Raw genomic sequence first — 26182 nt, 5'->3', positions numbered from 1 at the left:
AAATGTATTATGAGTTTTAGGGATTAAATCAAACATCTTAGGTAACAATGTTATGTTCTGCAGCAAATGTTATGTGAAAGGAAACATGTAGAACACTAAAGAAAACAATATAGCAGCTGAGTTTGTGAAACTTGTGAAAATAGTTCCAAAGTGATGATAAAAAGTGCAAGTGGACCAACCTCTGGTAAAAATAAATAAAAAAGGTATGTCATAGTTCTACTAATTAGCATTTGGTTTGTGTTGTTGACAAATGCCCTAAAGAAAAGACCTCACCTCTTCAAGATGGAAAAACAACAACAAACAGAACAAAACGAAGAATCACATTTTTCTTTGAATTACATTTATTTCTCGCATCAGCTTCCAGCAAACTAGCTCACTGTACATATATCACATAAAACAACCTTCAACAAAGATATCTTGAGTAAATCAGTTGAGCTTTTGCCCAAACTCTCTTCATCGGTTTCTGAAGTATTTACTCTTCTAATGGTGACGACAGAGGTTTGAATCGGGGAAGAAGTGTGAGAAGCAAGCATTTCAGTGCCAACTGAATCTATGATTAAACCTTCATCATAATACAGTTTCTGCGGCCTCACTCATTCATTGTCTTGCTAAATATACAAGTGAATCAGTCTGAAGACATCCTGAAAGAGGATTGTAAGAAAAGTGTAAGGAATGGAGTCACGCATTCATCGGACCTCACGGGAAACATCACACAGACACAGACGCTTCATTCTGTCTTCCTGATTGGCTGATCAGGATTTTGCGAGAGAAATCAGAGCTGTGATTGTTCAGAGCATTTGTCAGAATACCTGAAGCACTTGGAGCGTTTCAGAAGTGTAAATCTCCACGATATGTTCTCTTGACATACAGCAATTTTCATCCAAATCATTTTGATGTGAAAACAAATACAATGCAAATCAAATTTTACTGAAAATGTTTTTTTTCCCATAATTGGAGGTAGTCAGTACTTGAATATAATATTATCAAAATCTACACGATGACACACACAAACACACTGTTCTATGTGAATCTTCACAATATTGAACCGTCTTTCTTTAAGGCTCAGCAAGACTAAAGGGAAGGTATTTCTAGTTCTCTTCTGTATTATAATGCAAGCAATATAGATGTGTGTATTCAAATATCTATTGTATGTGAGGGTTCATTTACAACCTATGAGTTTTCTTACTAAACAGACAAACATGCAACAGTGATATACGCGAGACGGGATACATGATGTGACTCTGCATGAACGATAGAGGAATATTTCATACAATATAAGACAGTACAGAGCCAAGAAGTCTAGGAATAAGGTTGTGGAGAACATGGCGAAGGCTGAACGGCTGCATGCAGACGACTGGAATATCTGGAGAAAGTGGGACAAAAGTTGAAAACTGATGAAAATGCGCTTCTTAGCTCATTATATATGTGTGTGTGTGTGTGTGTGTGTGTGTGTTCGCTTACATTAAATGATTAACTGGCTGCGGTCTCCTGTTGCATGATGAAGAGTCGTGAAGCATCGTCCGCCATACTGCCACAGTGAACATCACTCCTGAAACACAGAAGCAGTCAGCGTAAAACATAGACACAAGAAAACTGGAACTTAAAGTCAAAAATGTATTCTGTTGAGACCTGCAATTGAGTCGATCCATCCCATTAAAGCACAGGAGTTTGCTTACCTGTTATCATTAATGTCTGTGCTATTTCCTGAAAAGCATAAAGGAACAGAATAAAAGGTTACAACTGTTACAAGCAAAAACATCGTGTCTAAGATAAACTGGTTCTGGCCCTTTAAACCTGCTAGTCTTTAACATCAGAAGCCTGGAGGCCGGGTTAAGACTTGACAATAACAGGATCTCTGGGTAAACTAATCTACACCCTTAAGTTACACTTTCAGTGGTCCACTTTAGACATTCTACTAACTATAAGTAACTTTGCAAGTACATTAGAGTATTAGTAGACTGTCTGCTTATTATCTGTGTAACGTAGTTTGTTGATACGGGAAGAACGAGGCGGGAACCGGCGAACGGTAAACATAACTATTAATAAAATAAACAAAAAGAACAAAACTAAAGTAAAGCGGCAGCCCCTCATGGACGACTGTCACATAAACTAAAACAAAACCACAACATAAGGTGCCAGGCCTGGTCCTCTCTCGTCCTTCACTGCTGTCACTCCTCCTTTATCCTTCAGGAGTTCCTCCTTTATCCTTCAGGAGTTCCTCCGTGGGACTCGAGACCGGTGTGGTGCATTAACACTCGCTCTGTTCCCACGGCTCTCGGCCCTTCTTGCCGGTTTCTGATGCTCCCCAACAGATATTCTACTGACTATAAGTAACTTTGCATTTACATGTCAACTTATTCTACTAACCTGAACCCTAACCTAACAGTACTAATGCTCTAATGAGAGTTAGTTGACATGTACTTATAGTCAGTAGAATGTCTAATAAAGTGGACCATTGAAATAAAATGTAACCCGCTCTTAAAAATAAATGTTCTTTATTCACAATCCATGAAGAACCTTTAACATCCATGGAATCTTTCCATTGCACAAAAGGCTCTTTATAGTTGAAAAAGGTTCTTTAGACCAGAGGTTTCCAAGCTTTTAGGACAGGTGCCCCCCTACATCTAATTTCACTCGTGCCCCCCCCCCCAACCAACGCCAACATCCTTGACGTATGTTAATATAATGCGTATAGACCCTTTTTGCGCCGACGTCACAATTACGTTACAGCGTTAGCTGGAGGCAAACAAAGGGAAAACTGGAGGCGGCCAATACAAACCAGCACAGATTCGGCTACATAATAATGAGCTTAAAATGTCATCTTGTGTTGCTGGGTGCCAGAATCGACGGAGTACAGGCTCCAATTGGAAATTTTGTTTTCTAAACTATTGTGATTATTTGTGAATCATCTATGATTGTGTACATTGTTGTGATTGATTGTGACTAGACTTTCTGAAGAACCTGGTGAGAAAAAATAATCAAATACATAAAGTTCAAAAAGGAATTTTCTGTATCTGGAATTTTTATTTCTAGAAAATATTCACATAATTAAAATGGCACTGTAATGGCACTCTTTACATGGTCGTCTTCTGGCCTTGGCGCTGGCTAGGCAGAACTGCGAATCGAACCACACAAGTCGTGTACGTGACCATTCAGCAAATATAGTTACAGGCATCTAAAGATTTAAACACTCTCAGTTTCTCTTTATGCTCAGTTTCTCTATCGTTAATCCTGTCAGATCGTCCATCATCGAGTGTGTACGGGTCGGCCAATCTGGTTCCGTCCGTTAAAATTAACTTTTGCAAATAACAATCGCGGTCCTGGACAGTGAGTGACCTTACACATTAAGATAAAATCTGATTTTCTTCAGTCATTGTTAAAAAACAAGCTAACAAAACTTGCTAACTAGCGTTAGTGAAGCGGCCAGAGCAATCGTTCTGCCTCCACCTAAGCTCCGCCCACAGAAAAACGTCACCATGTTTACTAACTGAAAAGGGGTCTATAGTATGCAAACCCATCTGTTTTTAGTTGTTTTTGCTTGAATTCAATTGTGCCAAATCTGCCGTAACTGTAGCCAACGATTAGCTGGGAGAATCCTCAAATCGCCCCAGCAAAGTTTCACAAGTTCCTTTGCCCATAAAATCTTTAAGATAATAAGGTTAAGCGTATTTGTCTTGCTGTCCGCAGTGGAGGGGCTCGAGGAAACAGCTTCAGCTCCAGCTGAGATAAACCCCCAGTGGGACTGCTAATGCTCGGATGATGAGTCTGGTAGCGATATGTAGGAAACCTTGTGAATTACGGCCGTTTCACACCGCAAATGTGAGCAGCGCGTGAGCGTCAAGCAGGAGCGTCGCGTGAGCAGCAGTGCAGCGGGGGTTTCGGCGCGGGTCTATTTTTGCAGCGCTGCTCGCGCTCAATTAAAGTGAAAGCACATTTTTGATGGACAAACTAAAAATGAATTCACACAAAAAGTGCTCAAAATGCACAGAATAAGTATGTCTAGTGTGTTTTAACAAGAACTCCAGTATGTCAGAAAAGAAAACGAAGACTCAAAAATATTTGTAGAAGATTTACCCATTTAAACTTGTTTTCATTATTCAGTTTTGGTTGCAAGTATGGTTATGATTATAAAAAATTAATAAACTAGCCAGAAATTATAGAAATATAGAAATATCTTTATACTGCAAGGCTATATATATATATATATATATATATATATATATATATATATGTGTGTGTGTGTGTGTGTGTGTATTTCCCACACCAGGAGTAATTTATATAGTTCTATTTTATAGCGATTATCTGTTAAAAAAATGATCTATGTTCTATGCAAAATGTAAAATGTTCTATTAAAGAAAAGATCGAAAATAAATATTTGTGTGTGCTGTAAAGTGGTTAGAAAAAATGAAATCGGAATCGGCTAAAATCGGTATCGGCAGGTCAAACTCAATGAAAAACCCAAAATCGGAATCGGCCTAGAAAATTGTAATCGGTGCATCTCTAAAAAAATCGTTCTGAAAGTGATTCCAACAATATTGTTTTTCTATATCGTTATAGCTGTGGTGTGAACTCTGCTATTCTTCAACATTGAGAACAATTTTTTAGAACTATATCTTTATTGTTATTGTTATAGTTATCGAGTCCGAAACTTTTGTATTAGTTTTTTTTCCAATTCGTCATTGGGTGGCTGTTAATTGTCAAAACACCTCTCAAAATACTTGCTACAATTGCGAAAAACGCAGAAAATCTGGGTTTTTTTTTTCGTTTCGGAGGCAGCGTGTAAACGAGATTGACACAACGTGAGGTTGTATTTATTTTTTAACATGTGAACATTTCTGACGAGAATTAGGACCTTTAGTGTGAACGGGCCCAAAGAGAGATGGATGTGTTATTTTGATCAGGGTTCCTCGTTCCTGGTCCTCGAGAGCCGCTTTCCTGCAGCGTTTAGTTACAGTCCTCAAGACACTTTTATTCTTTAAACAAGTCACTGCTATCACTGTTGGACATTTTCTTTAACTGGGGCAAATTAAAAATGGCAAAAGGTTGCTGACCTCTGGTCTACACCTGCACACGCATTGAGTTGACCCCTTACATCTATAACTTTATTTTCCCTGTTCATCTGCGGCAGTGTATAAATGTTGTTGTTTTAGTGGTGTCACAGCTCACACACACTTACCGTTCTCCACGTCGAGCGGACAGGAGCTCAGTATGTCTATGGATCTCACAGTGCTGTATCCAACACTGAAACGAACAGAGGACAGATGAGAGGAGGAGAGGAGGAGAAGACGAGAGACAGACAGGGCCTGGACGAGAGCACACACACACTCACGGGTTGGTTTTCTTCTCCTCCTGCAGGAACAGAGCGTTGCTGTAGGACGTGGCAGGTTTGCTGGAGCGTGCTGTGCTGGAGAAGCTGGTGGGGGACGTGGCCGAGACGTGGTGTCCGGGTCTCACTGGCTTAGCTGTTAAAACAAAACACAACATGAGGAACCACAAAATGAGGAACCACAACATCAGGAACCACAACATCAGGAACCACAACATCAGGAACCACAACATGAGGAACCACAACATCAGGAACCACAACATGAGGAACCACAACATCAGGAACCACAACATGAGGAACCACAACATGAGGAACCACAACATCAGGAACCACAACATCAGGAACCACAACATCAGGAACCACAACATGAAATTCAACATGGTTGAATATTTAAGCTGTTAATATTTCAATTCAAATCATTTCACACACATTTCCATAATTAAAAAAATCAACAAAATTCACCTTTCAGATTTCACTTCCAAAATATTCATTCTGTTTAAAAATACAACCTATAAAATTCGACAGGCAATTTTCAGTCCATTTTATTTCGCTTCCACAAATTCAGCGGCTCAAATTCGACAGCCAGTTCAACACAGCACATCCTGTCGAATATTATAGGTTGTATTTTTAATGTTAAATGTTTTGAATTGAAATATATAAAAACATTTGGCATTACTTTACTTCCAGAATTTTACTTGATGAAAGTTGCATCGATACATATTTTTCGGCTTTAATATTTGTATTGATAGGTGACCGTTTTCTAAAAGCAATAAGGCACTGGAGGCTAGCGCTGTGAGGTGAGTAACTCACGGCTGACTCCGCTTCGCGTCGAGCCAAACATCGCCCTTCAGCCGGGACTTATTCACCATACAGCACTAGCCTTGAGTACCTAACTGCTCACCTATCATATCATTATATATGACTGTGCAGTGCGAGCAGTACCGATCTGAGCGGCGTTGGGCCGGCGTAGAGGATAGCGCAGGCGCATGGCGTCCCGGATGCGCTCCACCTCCTGCTGGTAGCGGCGCCGGTCGTTCATGGCGCCCTGCTTCGCGTCCTTCAGTGCTGTCTCCAGCGCCCGAACCCGCTCAGCCGTAGAACGAAGACGCTTCTCCAGCTTCGGAAGCTCACAGCGCAGATCTGCGTTATCACGTACCAGCTGCACACACAGATTCACCAGTAATTAGTGTTAGCAGAAATTATAAATAAAGGGACACAACATCATGAAATGCAGGAGCTTGTACTCAAAACTGAAAAATAAACAAGTATTAATTACTTCAGTGGGCTCATTGTTTCTGCCTTAAATTATTACATTGTTTAAATGCATACATTTTTAGCTAACTGTGATTTGTATATGTACATTTCTGAAATACATAACTTAGACAGTTTCCTCTGATAACAGATCACTGTAAATTGTAATGTGGCATTTTCTGTAAAGCTGCTTTGAAACGATGTGTATTGTGAAAAGCGCTATACGTGAACTGAATAAAGCAATCATTTCTCTTCAGAAGACTTTTTTCAACCAAAAACGTAAAACATTTTATGCGTTTTGGCCGTTCGTTTACACGACAACAGCGTTTTGGGTGCCTGAAAAAGGCGAACTTTTCAAAGTGCAAGTTTTTAAAAACGGTCTCCGTGTAAACAACACAAACGTGAATCTCTGGAGACGATGACATCATGCTCACGTGTATTACGTGTTCAGTCTATAGTGTTTCATCGCCATCTACTGGCCTGGCAGCAGAATACAGCGCTTTTAGTCGCTTTCACGGATTCGAATGGGGATCGTTTTGACAATGGTGTCGTATGTGCGCAGAAAACTCAAAGGAAAAACGTATCCGTTTTTAGCATATCGTTGTCATGTGAACGTACCCTGAGATTAAACTGATCTTTATGAAACTTTCAAAATTTTGATTGTGTACTTTCAATGGATGGACAAAAATGATGTATGAGAGAATATTACAAATATCTTCATTTGTGTTCTGAAGATGAATGAAAGCCTTATGGGCTTGGAACAACATGAGGATGAGTAATTGATGACAGAATTTTAAAATTTTTGGGTGAACTGTCCCTTTTAATATCATGGTTTGTTGGGTAAGCACTACTTGTTCACATTACTTGTATTATTTACAGTAAAAAAATCACATTTTTTTATTTTAGAACTTAAGCCTGGATATATCAAACAGTGAATGAATCATCTGGAAAGGTGTACTTGTTATTGTTTTAATACTGTTGTTTGTTTTAATTTCTCATTCATGAAACAAGAAGAAAAAAAAGGTAAAACCATTCTTATGTACACTTGTCACTTTGAATGCAGCAATTTATGTAAAGGTCCCGATAAACTTCAAGCGAAATCAAAGAACGAACTGGTGTGACGTCAATCAGGCCACAATTAAGTTTGTTTGGAGTTCGGAACAGCCTCTGAGCTGCCATTGGTCCGTGGTGATGATGTCATAGTGTGTCTCTGAGGCTCCGCCTTCTCTGAGGTGTAAATCTTCCTTTCTTCTGTTCAGTCCGTCGAGGTCAGATGCGAGTAAAAACATGAACACACTGGAGAGACGCTTTATAGTAGAAACTAAAGCTGTATGTACGGAAAGCGATGCTGACACGCTTTTTCATGTTTAATACTGTACAATTGCTTGCTTTTAAGCAGTCTATTATATAAAGTGCTGTAAACGTGACGTGACTAAATTGCAGAGCTGCTGCAACTATCTCCGCATCACTATGATCAGATGCTTTCTGAACTGCTGTTTTCTACACAACAGAAATTTTTACATATTCATCTGTATTTACATATTCATATCGGGACCTTGAGAATTAATTTACAGAAATGTATTGTATCCTGAAAGTGCATCCTGACCTGTTTATGAACCTTTGTAAGCTGATCCAGGTTGTTTTCAAGAAAGGAAATCTTCTGTTTCTGAGTGTTAGACCCCCCACTATCATCAGGTCCAATTTCTGTACTCTGTGTGAGGAAAACATGTCAGAAAGACACACAACAGAGGACATTTGTTAAGCAAAATATCCATGTTCACATGCGGCACTCACTTTTTTAACCCGAGTCGTGAGGTCTTGAACGAACAGCTTGCGCAGGTTGTGGAGGGTCTGGAGTTCCCGAGCCTGAGACAGAGAGAGAAGCTGCTATATGAGGCCACAGACAAGTAGATAAAAAAAGTGAAATATCAGTTTTGGTTATTAACACGTTGATTTTCAAGACATGGCCCTAAAGATGATTGACAATCAATGTGATGAAAACATGCTGAATGTTCAAGCCCTGTTTCAGCAACGCAACTACAAGAGTTCTATCAGATCTCCACTAAAGATCTATTCATTTTCCAACAAATGATGTGATCTGAGCTGGTTTGAGGTTGTTATCCTCTCAGACAGAGCAGCAGGGGGAGCTCACGCACACAACACGTATGGATATTTGGAAGTCCAGTGTCAACAGGAAACCAGTGAAGAGACAGATGTGTTGACAGATGAAATATGAAAAATATCAAGTGTTTCTGTTGTTTTAGTAATGTGTATTTATTTATCATGCCAATGGTTAGCATGTGTATCTTCTGATTAAATCTATAAATAATATACACTCACCTAAAGGATTATTAGGAACACCTGTTCAATTTCTCATTAATGCAATTATCTAATCAACCAATCACATGGCAGTTGCTTCAATGCATTTAGGGGTGTGGTCCTGGTCAAGACAATCTCCTGAACTCCAAACTGAATGTCAGAATGGGAAAGAAAGGTGATTTAAGCAATTTTGAGCGTGACATGGTTGTTGGTGCCAGACGGGCCGGTCTGAGTATTTCACAATCTGCTCAGTTACTGGGATTTTCACGCACAACCATTTCTAGGGTTTACAAAGAATGGTGTGAAAAGGGAAAAACATCCAGTATGCGGCAGTCCTGTGGGCGAAAATGCCTTGTTTTTGCTAGAGGTCAGAGGAGAATGGGCCGACTGATTCAAGCTGATAGAAGAGCAACTTTGACTGAAATAACAGCAAAGCATTTGTGAAGCCACAACACGCACAACCTTGAGGCGGATGGGCTACAACAGCAGAAGACCCCACCGGGTACCACTCATCTCCACTACAAATAGGAAAAAGAGGCTACAATTTGCACGAGCTCACCAAAATTGGACAGTTGAAGACTGGAAAAATGTTGCCTGGTCTGATGAGTCTCGATTTCTGTTGAGACATTCAGATGGTAGAGTCAGAATTTGGTGTAAACAGAATGAGAACATGGATCCATCATGCCTTGTTACCACTGTGCAGGCTGGTGGTGGTGGTGTAATGGTGTGGGGGATGTTTTCTTGGCACACTTTAGGCCCCTTAGTGCCAATTGGGTATCGTTTAAATGCCACGGCCTACCTGAGCATTGTTTCTGACCATGTCCATCCCTTTATGACCACCATGTACCCATCCTCTGATGGCTACTTCCAGCAGGATAATGCACCATGTCACAAAGCTCGAATCATTTCAAATTGGTTTCTTGAACATGACAATGAGTTCACTGTACTAAAATGGCCCCCACAGTCACCAGATATCAACCCAATAGAGCATCTTTGGGATGTGGTGGAACGGGAGCTTCGTGCCCTGGATGTGCATCCCACAAATCTCCATCAACTGCAAGATGCTATCCTATCAATATGGGCCAACATTTCTAAAGAATGCTTTCAGCACCTTGTTGAATCAATGCCACGTAGAATTAAGGCAGTTCTGAAGGCGAAAGGGGGTCAAACACAGTATTAGTATGGTGTTCCTAATAATCCTTTAGGTGAATGTATACTGTGATGGGAGAATGACTTAAAAGAAGGAACTGTAGAATAAGAGGAAGAGTTTGGGTAACACTTTATTTTATGAGTCATTGTTACATGTAGTTACTATAGTCATAACTATAAATCATGTATAATTACTTGCAACTAACCCTAAACTAAACCAAACCTATAGTACATGTAGCTACTTAATATTACTCAGTACTTAAATGTATAATTACAGTGTAACAAAGACACCTCAAAATAAAGTGTAACCAGAGTGTGTATGAGAAACTTACAACAGTCTCCTCAAGGCCCCTAAGATCCTGCTTGGACTGCTCGTGTCTCTCCTGCTGAAAGCTGATGAGAAAACTCAAACTTTAACACGCATTAAACAGTCAGTGCACACCTTAGCATCCCTTAAAGGTGCAATGTGTGATATTTCTGAGGATCTATTGACAGAAATGCAATATAAGATCCATAACTATGTTTTCAGTGGTGTATAAAGACCTTACTTAATGAACCGTTATGTTTTTATTACCTTAGAATGAGTCATTTATATGTACATAACCGCGGCCACCCCTTCTATGAAGGTCACCATATCGTGACGTCATGTTTCTACCGTAGCCGACAGCGAACAGACAGCGCTACAGAGCGCGTTTCATCACTAACTTGAATGAGAAGCAGCAGAAAAAGACGCGGCTTCCTACGTCGGCCACCGTAGCCTCTCATTCGAGTTTGAAATTTCAAGGAAAGGCCGCGAATTATTGACCGGTTGCAATTCGCAAATCTCACCACTAGATGCCGCTAAAAATCACACACTGCACCTTTAAAGAGGACCTATCATGCTCTTGTACAAAGTCTTGATGTTGGTTTCAGGCTCTACTAGAACAGGTTTTCCTGCTTGAATGTTGATTATTTTCCTCATATTCTCCATTGTTGTGGTTCCTCTCTTCCCAGTCTGTCAGTAACGCTCTGTTTACTTCCTGTCTCTATGAAGCCCCGCCTTCTGAAAAGCACACTGTGCTCTGATTGGTCGGCTGGAGCAGTGCGTTGTGATTGGTCGAGCGCTTCGAGTGTGTTTGGGAAATGTCCCGCTCTTACCATAACCGCCAGTTTAACACACTAACTCAACCAGGCCCCGCCCCTTTATTCTGGAGAAATATTGTGACGTGTTCGTTCCCGAAAGAAACTGAAGACTACAATGGAGGCGTTTCAGGAGTTCAGAAACACTGATATAGAGAAGAACTCAACATTACACACTAAAGACAGATAAACATGGAAATTGCAGAATAGGCCCTCTTTAACACTCATTGATCACAACATGATCAAACAATCTCAGTGTATTTGTGCAATAGTATAAAAAACGTACGACAGCTGCTCCAAGCAGGCGCTCTTGGTGTCGTCCTGCATTTTCAGGTTACTGAAACTGGACCGCACATGAGCCAGCTCCAGCTCTAGAGCCTGGTTCTTACTGCAAGACAAGTTATGACACCATCAGCACCTCATTTACAACATTCAGTGATTAAACAACTACAAGGTGTAAGGCTATCAGAAGACACTGGAACTGAGACTGACTCGGTAAGGTCGTCAATGAGTCGCTGTTTCTCATTGATTTCATCCCGCAGGTGGCTGAGCTGCTTCTGACGAGACTCTGCATGGAGAGCTGGGCGAACAGCGGCCTTCTACACAAACACACACACAAATAAAAATTTGCACTGACTCGTGTGACAATACCATTTCACACACCCTCCTAGTGTCCATGAGACCTATTTTTAATAATAACCACATCACGTACAACATATCTCTTATCATAATATGTATGTGTTCCTTACCCTAGTCACAGGACTGTTTATGTGTAAAATACTAGACCGATGTATGTCCGACTTACTTTCCCTTCAGCCTCTCTGTCAGCCTTCTCTCCTCCATCCAGTTCTGCCACATTACTCTCTGGTATAAACATAAATACAGAACCATTATTGTAACAGTACAGAAGCTGAATCTGAACTTCTTTTTCCAGTCTTTTGGATTTTTGGCAACTTTGAAGTTCTGATAAAGGAAACCCACAAGACCAATCATTTAGAAAAGATATAGCATGCTACATCCACACAGATCTTCAGAGATCTCTGACTTTGGTGAATGTAGCTTGTAGTTGAATTTCAATTAGTCTTAGAAGAATAAAGAAAGGTTTGTCAAGCAGACTGAAAGTTTTAAAAGCTTTACAGTCAGCCAGAATAATTGACAGAAAGACCATAAGACCAATCGTCCCTGTTTCCTGGAGATAGTCTCCTTTTTTGGTGGCCCGACCCTGGCTGGAGTTCCTCTTTTTACTACAAAGAGAAATAAGTCCTAAGGTGGGAAATTAAAACGAGCCCCAATCATGTGGTGTTTATTTTGACCAACAGTCCATACAGCAATGTTTAGTTGTTATCATTTATCTTCTACTAATTACTTGCTTGTGCAAGTTTTGCATTGAAAACTGGGCAAGAAAATAAACAACCACAAAAGAATCATGTAATCGTTATCATCTTCAAAGTAAATGCCGCCCATTGTATATTGCACCGATACCATAATCGTTTCCTTGCAGGTACTATGCCCAAAAGGGGAAGGCTCCCTCAGATGAGCCCGAGTGAGTCTCATGGACCAGAACCTGGCCACCAGATGTCCATCTAAGCGATCCTCTCCCAGGCCTGCATCCAGGAGAGGGCCCCCATTTCCCTCTACCAATTTCAAGGGCGAGCCAACCAGGAGCTAAACATCTGGACAAAACCTCTTCCAGGGTCACTGACACACTCATACTCCACCACCGTGTTAAGGTGGGGATCCAAGGAGGGTCGGGTGGGGAGTAAGTTGCTGCCCCAAGTGGAGGAGTTCAAATATCTTGGGTCTTGTTTACGATTGGGGGTCGTTCGGATCATTGGAACGATAGGTTGATTGGTGCTGTGAAGGCAGTAATGCAGTTGTTGGACCAGAATGTCGTGGTGAAGCAGGAGCTGTGCCTAAAGGCGAAGCTCTTGATTTACCAGTCAATCTATGTTCTGACCTTCACTTATGGTCAACTATGGTCTGAAATAATTTTTCTCTTCAGGGTGTGTGGGCTGATCCTGAGAGACAGCTCTCATATTCGGGAGAGATTTGGATTAGAGCTGCTGTTCCTCTGTATTGAACGGTGGCAGTTGAGGTGGTTCGGGCATCTAGTCATGAGGCCTCCCGGTGGAGCCCTGCTTAGCTTCAGTGTGTGGCCAGTCTAGGGCTACAGGGTGATATGGCTGTGGCAGGCAGATCTAGGATGGGTACGCCTTGGGATCCCCCAGAGGAGCTGGGGTAAGTTGTAGATGAAAATGACATATGGGCAGCCCTAATTAGCAAGATAAGGGTTTAATGCTTTTTACGTTTATTAGCAACAGCAAGTGTTGCCACTAGTTTTTGTTGCCCCTTGTGGATTATATTGCATTGAACCCCCTCAAAATATAATTTAGAGTAGTATGATTTACTATGCTACATTACAGCACTACATTTAAAATGATCGAAATACATAAAACCTTAATCATCACCATTTTTTAGATTCATAGATAATAACACTGGATTATATATCAGCTGTTTGGTTCCAGCATCCCTGTGACCCTACAGAGGACATGTGGTTTGGAGAATGAATGGATAGATGGATATTTGACATTGGACTATTCTTTGCGTAGTCTTGTCAGCCCAGGTGTTGTAAGAGGTGTTGAACCTCTTGCCTTCCTATCTGGATCCTCTATTAGCCCTTTCGTTTTAGGGTTGTTTATTGCTTCTCTGGTTCTCCATGAACATCTTCTGGACTTCTCCCTCTGGCTTTACATTTAATAAAGAGATCTGCACATGGATCCTGAATAGGGCTGAACGATTAATTGCATTTGCGATAATATCGCGATATGATGAAATGCGATTTTTTTAACCGCAAAGCTGCGATTACAGTCTGGTCACGTGACACGCGAGAGTAAACCAGTCTGTAGGCTATTGCAGATGAAGCACCAACTTGGCACGCTACGCATATAGGCCTGGCTACAGGAAATAACAGTTTATGTTTAATTTATGTGATATTGTGTTATAGATTCTCTCCAACGATTCTGTATCGATTAAGATAATTTCAGATTTATGTCTGAGCTTAGTTTTAAACACAGATATGTGATGATGCGTGTGCTTTATAAACAACCGTATTCTGCTTGCTTCTAATTCCTGTCTCACACACACACACACACACGACACCACTCGAACCTTACGAGAAATAATCTTTAATAAAGTTCGGAAAAGTTGAAGCGAATTACAAGGACATTCGCGGGCTTCATTGCACAAGATATGATAGCCTACGTGCGGTCTGCGTGATGGTACTTTTGTAGTGCGCGGTCTCGCCCGCCGGTATTTTACTTACAAATGTTCTACGAAGGCATCATGTCTTGGAATGCAGTTGGCTTATATATTAAAAATATGAAAATCACGACAGAAGTTGCTTTCAATTTCAAATACTCAAGCGTGCTTTGCGAAGAGCGTTTGAGCATGCGGCTGTGAGCGACTCCGTCTACGTGGTTAAATGTACTTGCATCTCAAAATGCTTTTATGACGCGAAATTAATGTGACACAGTCAGTTATATCTTACGTTATTAAACAGACAGGACAAACCACATCTTATAATTTCAAAAGAGATGAAAACGTTCAGACAGCCTACTCTTAAATACTGAAAGCACTCTTTGTTTATTGCTTGTAATATTTTTTTCCCCTCTTTGTTATTTGTTTTGAAGCTATATTTGTTAAAATTATTAACATGTAATTGTATTATTTTGTTTTTTTAATGTGTAATTATTATAAGTAGGCCTACTTATAATTATGTAATTAAATATTTTAAGTTGTATTAATAAGATCAATTAAAGAAAAAAATGTATCGGCTCATGAGGTGCCTAAAGATTCCCTTCCCTAATTTACAATGATTTATTGCTTGGTTTTGTTGAATAATAGAAAAGATAAAGAGCTTAAAAAATAATCGCATATTAAATCGCAATCGCAATATTGGTAAAACTAAATCGCAATTAGATTATTTTCCAAAATCGTTCAGCCCTAATCCTGAATCCGTCTTACACTACACAGGGTGATGTATCTAGACAACTCTAGGAGTTCTGACAGTCAGACGTCTAGAAGTTGGGAAATCTATGAAAATATTGCTAATCTGGCAATTTGTCATAGAGCCTGAAGGTTGTGTTTGTATCTTACCCGAGTTCTGCATCATGTAAAGCTCTTCACTGAGAGCATCATAGTTATCCTCCAGCTGTCTCTTCTTTTGCTCCACGTTCTGCATGTACTCCGTGAGAGAGCGAATCTTTGCCTCATGCTGCTCACAGACACACACACAGGCACAGAGACACAGAGTTAAAACAACAGACAGAACACACAGCAGATCTGGGCCAGCATAAACCACACGCCATTTACCAGCATCAGAAAGATTCATGTCATGTAATGGTGTGCAAATTGATGGCCTGATGAAAATGAAGCCAGTCAAACTTGCTTTACTACCAACGATACTTAGCCAAGTAAAAATGATGTGGACAGATACATATTTACATGCAACTCAAAACAAGAGCAAACTTACAATTACTGCAATGTTACAAGTTACATTTTGGCGTGTTTGCACCGCAGGAACTGGGAACGATTTTAGCTCTAGGAACACCTTTTGGAGGAACTAATTTACCTCTACTTCAGAGTCGGGTCTAAACCAGCACTATAGGAGCTATCCGTGACATTAGTGTTCGCTGATTGGCTGAACGCACGCGAAACACCAGCCCCCGCCATTTTTAAAAAGGCTGTGTAAACACACAGATTATAGCCTATATATTTACTCCACAAGCTAACTGTACGAACATGGAAAACAGTGATAGATGGACCTCTAAACCTTTACACTGAGGAGAAAATCCAACACAACTTTGAGGAGACCGAGAGAAACATGATTATGTATTTCTGCTCAGCAACACTGGACATCAACCACACGGCATACGCTGATAACTCTTCATTACTGTCTACTTTCTATCTAATAACGTACGCACACACTCACACACACCTGTGAGATGAGCAGCTGGCAGGAGGACAGCTCTCGGCTGGTTTCCTCCATCTTGCGATGGCACTCGAGCTGCATGTTCTCCAGCTGCCGGCAGCGCTTCACCATTGACTTCACCTCAGACTTGATCTTACTGATGTAGAGCCGCGCCACAGTGAACTCCTCCTCGATCGCACCGCTGATCTCCACCGGCTACACACACACACACACACACACACACACACACACACATTACAGACACACACATCTGCATCTAAAGGAAAGTCTTTTACCATAATGCCCCCCTTTTGTATTGAGAAAAATATTTTCAAATATTTCTGACTCTTACGAGCTTGATCTCTCCGTTGCCGACGATGGAGCTGAACTCGCTGAGGTCCTTCATCAGCCCGTTCAAAACGTCAGCGATGCGCTTCCTCTGCTGTGAGCTCACTTCCTGCATCTGAGCAAGCTCCGCCTCCAGCTCCATCAGGCTGGCCTGTAGAGCAGAGGCAGCAGTGAACACACACACACACACGAGCAGAGGCAGCAGTGAACACACACACACGTCTCTCTCTCTCTCTCAGTGTGAGTGAGGTGAGAGTCATGCGGTCATCATCTTGTGGCTGAGCTGCTCTGCCAGCAGCTTGTTGTGCAGGCTCTTGTCCTCACACACACACACACACACACACACACACACACACTCACCATCTTGTGGCTGAGCTGCTCTGCCAGCTGCTTGTTGTGCAGGCTCTTGTCCTCACACACACACACACACACACACACACACACACACACACACACACTCACCATCTTGTGGCTGAGCTGCTCTGCCAGCTGCTTGTTGTGCAGGCTCTTGTCCTCACACACACACACACACACACACACACACACACACACACACACACTCACCATCTTGTGGCTGAGCTGCTCTGCCAGCTGCTTGTTGTGCAGGCTCTTGTCCTCACACACACACACACACACACACACACACACACACACCATCTTGTGGCTGAGCTGCTCTGCCAGCTGCTTGTTGTGCAGGCTCTTGTCCTCACACACACACACACACACACACACACACACACACACACACACACACACACACACACTCACCATCTTGTGGCTGAGCTGCTCTGCCAGCTGCTTGTTGTGCAGGCTCTTGTCCTCACACACACACACACACACACACACACACACACACACACACTCACCATCTTGTGGCTGAGCTGCTCTGCCAGCTGCTTGTTGTGCAGGCTCTTGTCCTCCACCTCCTGGCTCTTCTGGTCGTAGTTGACGGCCAGCTCCTCCAGCGCCTGCAACACCTCCCGCACCTCCGCTTTAGCGCTCTCGCTCTCCGTCTGCAGGCGGCCCAGCTCCGTCTGCACCTTATCAGAGTCGCCACGCGTCGACGCCAGCAGCTGAACACACACACACACGCACAACAGCAGCCATTAAAGGTGACATACTATGACCCTTTTCACAAGATGTAAAATGAATCTATGTTGCCCCAGAATGTGCCTGTGAAATTTCAACTCAAAATTCCCCCCGGATCATTTATTATAGCTTGTCAAATTTGCCCCTTTCTGAGTGTGAGCAAAAACACGCCGTTTTTATGTGTGTCCCTTTAAATGCAAATGAGCTGCTGCTCCGCCTCTGTTCAGAAGAGGGCGGAGCCTCACCATGAGCTTCAGAAACTCCGGCAATAACAAAACAGGCCAGTCTCTTTTTTGATGTCCCTCGTTAGGGACGCCAGGTGGTGTCCCTTTTGAGGGGGGGTAGTGTCAGAGTTCTGTCACTTCTGTCTAGTTTATATCTTGGTTTGGTGACACTCCCAGTTTGTCATGTGCTTGTTATAGTCTGGTTTGTTGTGAGCACATGGCTTGTCTTGTGTTTCCTTGTACCATGTGCTCTCCTGTGGATTGTCTGGCCCCTCCCATCTTGTTTCCTGATTCACTAGTTCACACTTACAAATAAGTCAGATAGAATAAAAGCATATTTGGCGTGCTGTCCGAGGAGAGGGCTCCGGGCTCGGTATTCGGCCCGAACCCAGAGAACTCCCCCCGTATTCCTGGCTGTAAAAGATTGAGCCAAGAGTGAGGAGTCGGGGTGGTGGAGGGATGCTGGAAAACTGTCAAGGAATATTAGGTGAGTTGACAGAGTGGATATATATATACTTCTTGCCATGCTGATTAGGGTAGACATAATTGTTTGATGACGAGTAGATTGGATTGATTATTTGAACGTGCTCCTCCCGAACTTTGTTTATAAAACATCATTTATTGGTTCGTTTGCCCCACCTGTCCTCCCTCGTTACCCTCTTTTGTTTGCTTCCCTATGTAGTCTCCCTGTGTTTGCAGTCCTGTGCTGGGTCGTTGTCTATGTTCCCCCGTGTTTCTCGTTCCTGCTACAGTCCAGTTGGAATGCCTTGATGCCGGTCTTGTTTTCCCACACGGGGTAGTTTTTGTTTGTATTTTGTTTTATTTATTTTATGACTTAATAAATACCCATTGTGTGTGCACTTGAGTCCTCGCTCCTTTCCTCCAACCCAGACCGGGACAATCTGTGCGGGCTATAGGCTGCTTTAGGTCATTACTAAATAATGTAAAATTATGCAAATCAGTGCCTACTGTATATTCTCTGGTGCCTTAGCAAATTAAATTAAATATTTCAAACGATATAAAAATGTTTGCATACATTTAGAAGTCACACATTTTGCCCAGTGTCATGTGAGATTTTATGTTTTGCTATGTTGTCACCACCCTTTTTTATTTACTGTATGATATATTTTGCTTCGTTTTAACTACCACGTTTTTGTTAATTAAATTTAACACTTGCTTATTTGCAGTGGGGTGGTCAAATGAAAATTCGAACTTTGAATATTTGCTGAATTGAAATAGACACCTGAATGCAAAATGATCCTCAAAATGATCATCAGGGACAAAAGAACATCCAGCGCTTGGTTTGTGCTTATTGATTGTTGTTCAACAGTATTTTTCCAGAAATAATATGTCAATATAATTTGAATTTCCAAAATATTTAAATGAAAAAATCAAATTGAGTTTTTCAGCCCTGTTGATAGCCCTAATTTGCAGCTCATGCAAATTTAATGTCTGCCTCTACTAATCTTTCGTTTTATTGATCTAACGAAATGACACATGGTTGTATTTTTGGAGAGATCAGTAAATGATTTGGGAGGATTACCACAGTGTGCTGACTTACTTATCTCGCATGTTTAGTACTTTTTTTTTGGTTTAGCATCTGAATTTAAACATTTTAAATTGAAGCCTTTCACTATTCTGCAGTAATTAGTATATTAACATGATCCAGATGTGACCTCTGACCTCATCCTGATCCAGGATCTGCTCCTTCAGCTTCTCCGCCAGCTGACACTGGAGATTGATCTCATCATCCTAGAACACACAGTGTAGGAAACAAGGGTAAAAACCACTGACAGCAATAAAACCCTGTTCATCTTGTTATGCATATCCAGTCAAACCAAAAATCATTCAGACACCAGATATCATTTATGATATTGTTTTACTAGTGTGTGCAGGACAATATAGTTCATTTATGTAAGCGAGGAGAGCAAAATAAAGTAAACTGACATATTATACCCAAATATTCTTCATACAGAGACTACCAGTGACAATGATTGGGACACTTTGAGCTGATCATGTTTTGCTGAAGTGTGTTTTCTTTAATTGCTAATGCTCTTTTCACACACAGACTGAACACAATGAAGCATTGCTTGGTGATTGGCTGAGCTAAACTGGTATTATCTAATTGTGTAGTTAAATTTAACAGCTGACAGATATTCAACATAATTCATGTGTGAGACAGTCTAACAGAAGGACGGACAAAACCAGTCAAATATCAACTGAGTTCATAACTCTGTGATGATGTGAGAAATGTTGAAGGTGTCTGAATAAAGCTTGGTTTGACTGTACACACTGTGATCTGATGCAGATCTGCTAGATGGTGCAGTGAGTGTTGGTCATGTGACTGACCTTATCGTCCAGCTGGCGGTAGAGTTTGCGGATCTCTTCCTCATATTTCTGCCGCTCTTCCTCCGAGATGCGCACCACAATAGAGGAGGAGTCCGAGTCCCTGTCCCGCTCCCGCTGGCGCTCCGATGAGGACCTCTCGTTATCCAGAGACGTGTCCTCGATGACCTCCAGCTTCACCACATCAGCATCGGTCTGCTCCGTCTCCGGCACGTTCTCTCCTGCGGGAGACACACACACATCAGGCTCGTGTAGGTGTTTTAGCAGGGACTTTCAACTGATATTTGAGCAAGAATAACAGGAAGGGATAGTTTGTAATTACATCAGATACATAACATTAAATCAAATATATATATTTAAAAAATTAGGGCTGGCCAACGATTAATTACATCCAAAATAAAAATGAGTGTTTACATAATATATATGTGTGTGTAGTGTGTATAATTATGTGGAATATATAAATACACACACATGCATGTATATATTTAAGAAAAATTTGTTATATATTTATATATTATATACATTTTGTATAAATATATATACAGTATATACATGCATGTCTGTGTATTTATATATACAAAATAATTATACACACTACACACACATATATATTATGTAAACACTCATTTTTATTTTGGATGCGATTAATCACTTTTTTTTTTTTTTACCTATTATAATATTACATATTCCCAGATGTTTTATTGATGAATAAAGTGGCACACTTGATGTGGATTTGTGAATCTGTTTGGTGTCCCATTTGTCACTTTATCAAACTTTTAAGTTAATATTTTAAGTAGGCTTGAGAGGATTTGTCAATTATAGACCCATTTAGCTCCAAACATTAGCTGTATCTTTCCAACTAGACTCACTTCTGCAGAGAAATGCTATCAGTGAGACTTTAGACCCTGAAACTGTTAAAGACTTGCTTCTATCATCCGATTGTGGCTCTATTACTGGCCTTTAGTGCAGCTTTTGGACATTATAGGACCCTTTAAAGGCCTGTATAACTGAAACTGTATAAGACCGGCTCCGGGCCCCTGAGAGCAGTGTAAGGCTGAAACCCGGCCCTGAGAGCAGTGTAGGACCGGCTCCGGGCCCCTGAGAGCAGTGTAAGGCTGAAACCGGCCCCTGAGAGAGCAGTGTAAGACCGGCTCCGGGCCCCTGAGAGCAGTGTAAGGCTGAAACCGGCCCCTGAGAGAGCAGTGTAAGACCGGCTCCGGGCCCCTGAGAGCAGTGTAAGGCTGAAACCGGGCCCTGAGAGCAGTGTAGGACCGGCTCCGGGCCCCTGAGAGCAGTGTAAGACCGGCTCCGGGCCCCTGAGAGCAGTGTAAGGCTGAAACCGGCCCCTGAGAGAGCAGTGTAAGACCGGCTCCGGGCCCCTGAGAGCAGTGTAAGGCTGAAACCGGGCCCTGAGAGCAGTGTAAGGCTGAAACCGGCCCCTGAGAGCAGTGTAAGACCGGCTCCGGGCCCCTGAGAGCAGTGTAAGGCTGAAACCGGCCCCTGAGAGCAGTGTAAGACCGGCTCCGGGCCCCTGAGAGCAGTGTAAGGCTGAAACCGGCCCCTGAGAGCAGTGTAAGGCTGAAACCGGCCCCTGAGAGCAGTGTAAGGCTGAAACCGGCCCCTGAGAGCAGTGTAGGCTGAAACCGGCCCCTGAGAGCAGTGTGAGACTCACCGCTACGCCAGCGCCTCAGCTCCAGCTCCAGCCTCTGGATGGTGTCCCTCAAGCTCTTGCTCTTCTCCTTCTCCTTCTCATACTTCCTCTTCCACTGCTCCGCCGTCAGCTCAAGGTTAATGGAGGCCGCGTTCTTGATGGTCTTAGCACTGCACACACACACACACATACACACACAGAAATCAGAACTGCATTGCACTTCCTCTTCTTCTCCGACACAATGTTCTGCAATTAATTGAAGCTAAAACCTGCCATTGATTTACACTGACAGTGTGTTCAACACTCACGACGTAGCCAGAAACAATAACCGCTTTATAAAACAATAACTCTAGGGTCAGTGGATATTTAGCCATGACTGGGTCCGTTTTTATTTACAGGAATTCATTAATTAAACGATCTGAAGTGATCTAAGGGAATAAAGTAAAACAAAGGTCTTCTTGTTTGTGACCTAATCAATTTAAACTATTTGCAAAAAATATTTAAAATATGCACACATTATCTCTAATATGTCGAAAATGCAAAGCGCTCCTTGTCTTGTCACATTCAGTTATGAATTACGTGAATCATGTAAATGAAAGCATTTTTCAATTAAAAATGGCGAAATTTGATCAACAGAAAAAGTATGTTGCATAATTTCTGCAGATGATTACAGTCGGTCAGTGAACATTTCAGTCGTAAAACAGTCGTCACATAATAAATGTTTCGCTACTTCTTACCACGCACTTTTTCACTGTTAAAACTGAAGCGCTCGTCTTTTGTGAACGGCAAGCCCTGCTTTCTTTGATCTGATTGGCCATCACAAGTTTGCAAAGATCATGATAAAAGAGCTTGTGTTTTAAACCATATATTCCGCTTTCTGTGAGATATTCGCTTATTACGCCTGTGCGTGACAGAGAAATAAAGAGTGTATTAGTGCTGAGTAAATGCAGTTGTCACTGTGTGTGTGTGTGTGTGTGTGTGTGGCCATTGGTCCTCTTAGTGGCAGGAAAAATAAAGCTTTTATTCAGATCGTGAGCTGATTCAGTGTCAGTCATGTGACGGCTCTCTCGACTGCAGTGAACCTCTCATCTGCATCTACAGTTTACTGGCTATAATGACAGAATCGTGAAAGTGTAGAACATCTTCAGCACAAGGGACTGATTTAAACGCCACTGATTGGCCGTCGCGTTCAACAGACATGTTTGTGATTGGCTACAATGCTCAACGCTGCAGAGTTCATTGTCAGCAGTAACCTTTGATGCAAAGGGGGAAATATAAATATAATGCTGCAATATGCACTTTTTTTTTTTTTTTTGCAGGTTTATTAGGCTACTGTCGCTTTAAGAGCTAATGCACAGATACACTACACTGACACGAAGCAGACTACATTATAAGACAGTCACGTGACATGCTTCCACTGATCTGGATGTGGAGTTTGGGCTTTAAGGAAGAATGAAAGCGCACTGCAGTGAATTAGAGTAAAGCTCAATAACGGTAATCTTCATCGTGTTTCAATGATCGTTGGAAACTGAAACTGAAACTGAAACCAAAGTCCAGTGATTGCACAACCCTAGAGCGTTGTCCAATACGCAACTGAACTCAGAAATACAGTAAAGATTCCTGTTTTAGATGTGATGTTTGTGCACATGGTCCCTGGTTTCGTGACTTGTGGCCACATTGTACTAAACAAGGGAACGAACTATTACAACGAGGGAACACATGCTTAACTGTGTGTATTGTGCTCTGCGTGTGTGTGTGATGTGTTACCGCTGTCCGAACATCAGCGTGGACTTGGTCTCGGCGTCGTTGTAGCTGGAGGGAGAGCAGCAGATGAACATCGTGGTGCGACAGTTCCCTCCCAGAGAGTCCTGCAGGATCCTGGTCATCTTACTGTCCCGGTATGGCACATGAGTCTTCTGCTCACACACAGGAGAGACGTGCAGTGAGAGTGTGTGTGTGTGTGTGTGTGTGTGTGTGTGTGTGTGTGTGTGAGTGCACTTACAGTTCCTTCAGCGAGGGCAGAGATGACGTTTCCCAGAGAAGACAGGGATTTATTGATGTTCTTGGCCTCGTCCAGAACGGCTCCGGCCGCACCAGTCTTGCTGACCTGTGTGTGGAGAAACACAAGCTCAACCCGTCTGATGTCACACTCAGTTCTGACGCATCGGTACAGCTCTCATTATGCAGATCAACTCAAGAAAAATGTGTTTCGGAAGAGTCATGATTTCCTCAACAACACATGATATCATGCATCAGCGAAGGGTGTTTAACTCGCTGGGACAAGTCATCTTCATTTATATCTTCATTAACAATATAGATTGTTTCAAAGCAGCTTTACAGTGATAATAGGAGATTCCAGTAACCGAGATTGTTTTGGCTTTACAGCAGTTCTAGAATAAAGTTATTGTCCAGCTAAAGTTAGTTTGATTGATTCACTTCCTTCGCAACAATCATTAGTTATTAACTTAGGGGCCGCTAACACGACACTGTTATAACAGAAAACTCTTCAGTTCTTTCTGCACTAACTTAAAAAACGCGAACTTGTGAGAACGTCGATGGCGTGCACATGCGTATTACGAGTTCAGTCTATAGGTGTGCGTTTTAATATATGTGCGCAGGCGTGTAGTCCTTCCCTACAAACCAACCCTCAACAAACAACTTGTCTGGCCTATAGAATTTATCAAATTCATAATACAGAATTTTTATCGCTTCTGCGTAGCCACGCGAACCGTAATCAGCCTTCACAGGGGACAGTTGACATTTCAGGATTGTGCTGTCGTCGCGTCCAGGCGCAGGTCCTTCATCAGATCTGGAGTGTGCGTGTGTGTGTGTGTGTGTTAGTGTGTCCAGGCGCAGGTCCTTCATCAGATCTGGATCCGGCATGGATCCGGCGGACCGCGGTAAACCTCAGGATAAACAGAGAGACTAATATTAGTGTAGATGCCATTCTTCTTATAATAGTAATATATAGTAATAAAAACACACTCGCTGTCGTCTGGCTAGATCTTGCCAAAGCCTACCCGAGTGTACCTCATCAGTTGATCCAAAGGGCTTTGGAACACTACCAAGTACCAACAGAGGTGGTTAAGCTGGTGATGTCACACATGGATTCACTGAAAATGAGGTTCACAGTGGGAAACTTTACCACCAAATGGCAAAGGCTAGAGAAGGGCATCATGGCAGGATGCACTATTTCAGTGGTCCTGTTCGTGGCTGCCATGAATCTTCCTCTGAAAGCAGGAGAGATGCAGTGTAGAGGTCCTAAAGCAGACAACGGCACAAGACATCCTGCCTGTCGGGCTTTCATGGATGATGTGACTGTGATGACCCCAGCAATTCAAGGAACACAGTGGATCCTAAGTGCACTGGAAAAGATGGCGACATGTATCCACAAAGGAAAGTTGATGAGAAACACCTTCAGCATCCAAGGCTCAGAGATCCCAGTAATCCAAGACCAAGGGATCCGATGTCTTGGAAAAAAACTATGACCACTCCCTGAAGGACATCGGCAATCTCAAAGACACCAAAGTTCAACTGAACATCTGGCTTAAGGCAATTGACACCAGCCAGTTGCTTGGGAGGTTCAAGGTATGGTGCTTTCAGTATGGCTTTATACCCAGACTGCAATGGCCCTTCCTGCTTTATGACTTTCCTATGACACAAATGGAAGCAATGGAGAGGATGTGCAGTAAGTTTGTGCGGAAATGGCTGGGTGTTCCACCTTCCTTCAGCTCAGTGAACCTGTACAGCAAGACCTCCAAGCTCCGCTTGCCTGTTTCATCAGTAGCTGAAGAATACAAGGCCACCAAGGCAAGAGCAGTCAGCACGCTGCTCCTGTCAAAAGATGGGAAAGTCCAGTACGCTAGCAAGTCTATCAGATGCGGCAGGAAGTGGAAGCCCCAAGAAGCGGTGTCAGAAGCTGAAGCACACTGGAAACATCAGGAGATTGTTGGAGTGGTCTGCCAAGGCCGCCTGGGACTTGGACATTACAACACCAAGAGGTGGAGCAAGGCTAACACCAAAGGCAAGAGAGAGCTTGTGGTGCGGAGGGTCCGAGAGGCAGAAGAAGAACACTGCCGTGTGAAAGCGGTAGGGCTGGCCTCTCAGGGGCAGTGGATGCAGTGGGATCAGGCACTCGAGCGATCAGTGTCCTGGAAGGAACTCTGGGACACCGACCAAGACAAGCTGACTTTCTTACTACGTGCAGTGGCTGACCTCTTGCCAACCCCAAATAATTTAAAGATCTGGGGCAAGGAAGAAGATCCATCATGCAAGCACTGTGGAGCAGTGCTATGTACACTGAACCATATCTTGACGGCATGCCCCAAAGCACTGGGAGATGGGCGATACAGGTGGAGACACGACAAGGTCCTGACAGAAGTCGCCAAATG

At 42.4% G+C, this 26182-nt stretch overlaps 1 protein-coding gene across 2 annotated transcripts in view; it reads right to left on the bottom strand.

The window, feature by feature from the left end:
• Nucleotides 1-328: 328 nt before the first annotated feature.
• Nucleotides 329-26182, bottom strand: part of kif5aa (kinesin family member 5A, a) — a 41795-nt gene continuing 15941 nt past the window's right edge. Inside the window, exons 9-29 of one of the 2 annotated variants that reach the window (XM_084422369.1) lie at nucleotides 23794-23898; nucleotides 23559-23707; nucleotides 21813-21961; nucleotides 20144-20361; nucleotides 19478-19546; nucleotides 17348-17554; nucleotides 16486-16632; nucleotides 16161-16349; nucleotides 15320-15437; nucleotides 11970-12028; nucleotides 11657-11763; nucleotides 11451-11552; nucleotides 10378-10438; nucleotides 8372-8464; nucleotides 8184-8288; nucleotides 6269-6485; nucleotides 5330-5462; nucleotides 5177-5241; nucleotides 1677-1704; nucleotides 1462-1549; nucleotides 329-1363 (exon numbers count right to left, since the gene is read on the bottom strand). In XM_084422369.1, coding sequence (XP_084278495.1) covers nucleotides 1471-1549; nucleotides 1677-1704; nucleotides 5177-5241; nucleotides 5330-5462; nucleotides 6269-6485; nucleotides 8184-8288; nucleotides 8372-8464; nucleotides 10378-10438; nucleotides 11451-11552; nucleotides 11657-11763; nucleotides 11970-12028; nucleotides 15320-15437; nucleotides 16161-16349; nucleotides 16486-16632; nucleotides 17348-17554; nucleotides 19478-19546; nucleotides 20144-20361; nucleotides 21813-21961; nucleotides 23559-23707; nucleotides 23794-23898 — 2400 coding nt within the window. In that variant the 3' untranslated portion in view covers nucleotides 329-1363; nucleotides 1462-1470. The remainder of the gene's footprint in view (nucleotides 1364-1461; nucleotides 1550-1676; nucleotides 1705-5176; nucleotides 5242-5329; nucleotides 5463-6268; nucleotides 6486-8183; nucleotides 8289-8371; nucleotides 8465-10377; nucleotides 10439-11450; nucleotides 11553-11656; nucleotides 11764-11969; nucleotides 12029-15319; nucleotides 15438-16160; nucleotides 16350-16485; nucleotides 16633-17347; nucleotides 17555-19477; nucleotides 19547-20143; nucleotides 20362-21812; nucleotides 21962-23558; nucleotides 23708-23793; nucleotides 23899-26182) is intronic. The other variant, XM_084422370.1, reaches the window with a different exon arrangement.

This window comes from Rutilus rutilus (assembly GCF_951802725.1).
Source record: "Rutilus rutilus genome assembly, chromosome: 10".
Lineage (NCBI taxonomy): Eukaryota > Metazoa > Chordata > Actinopteri > Cypriniformes > Leuciscidae > Rutilus > Rutilus rutilus.
This window is presented reverse-complemented; position numbering and strand designations above follow the sequence as displayed.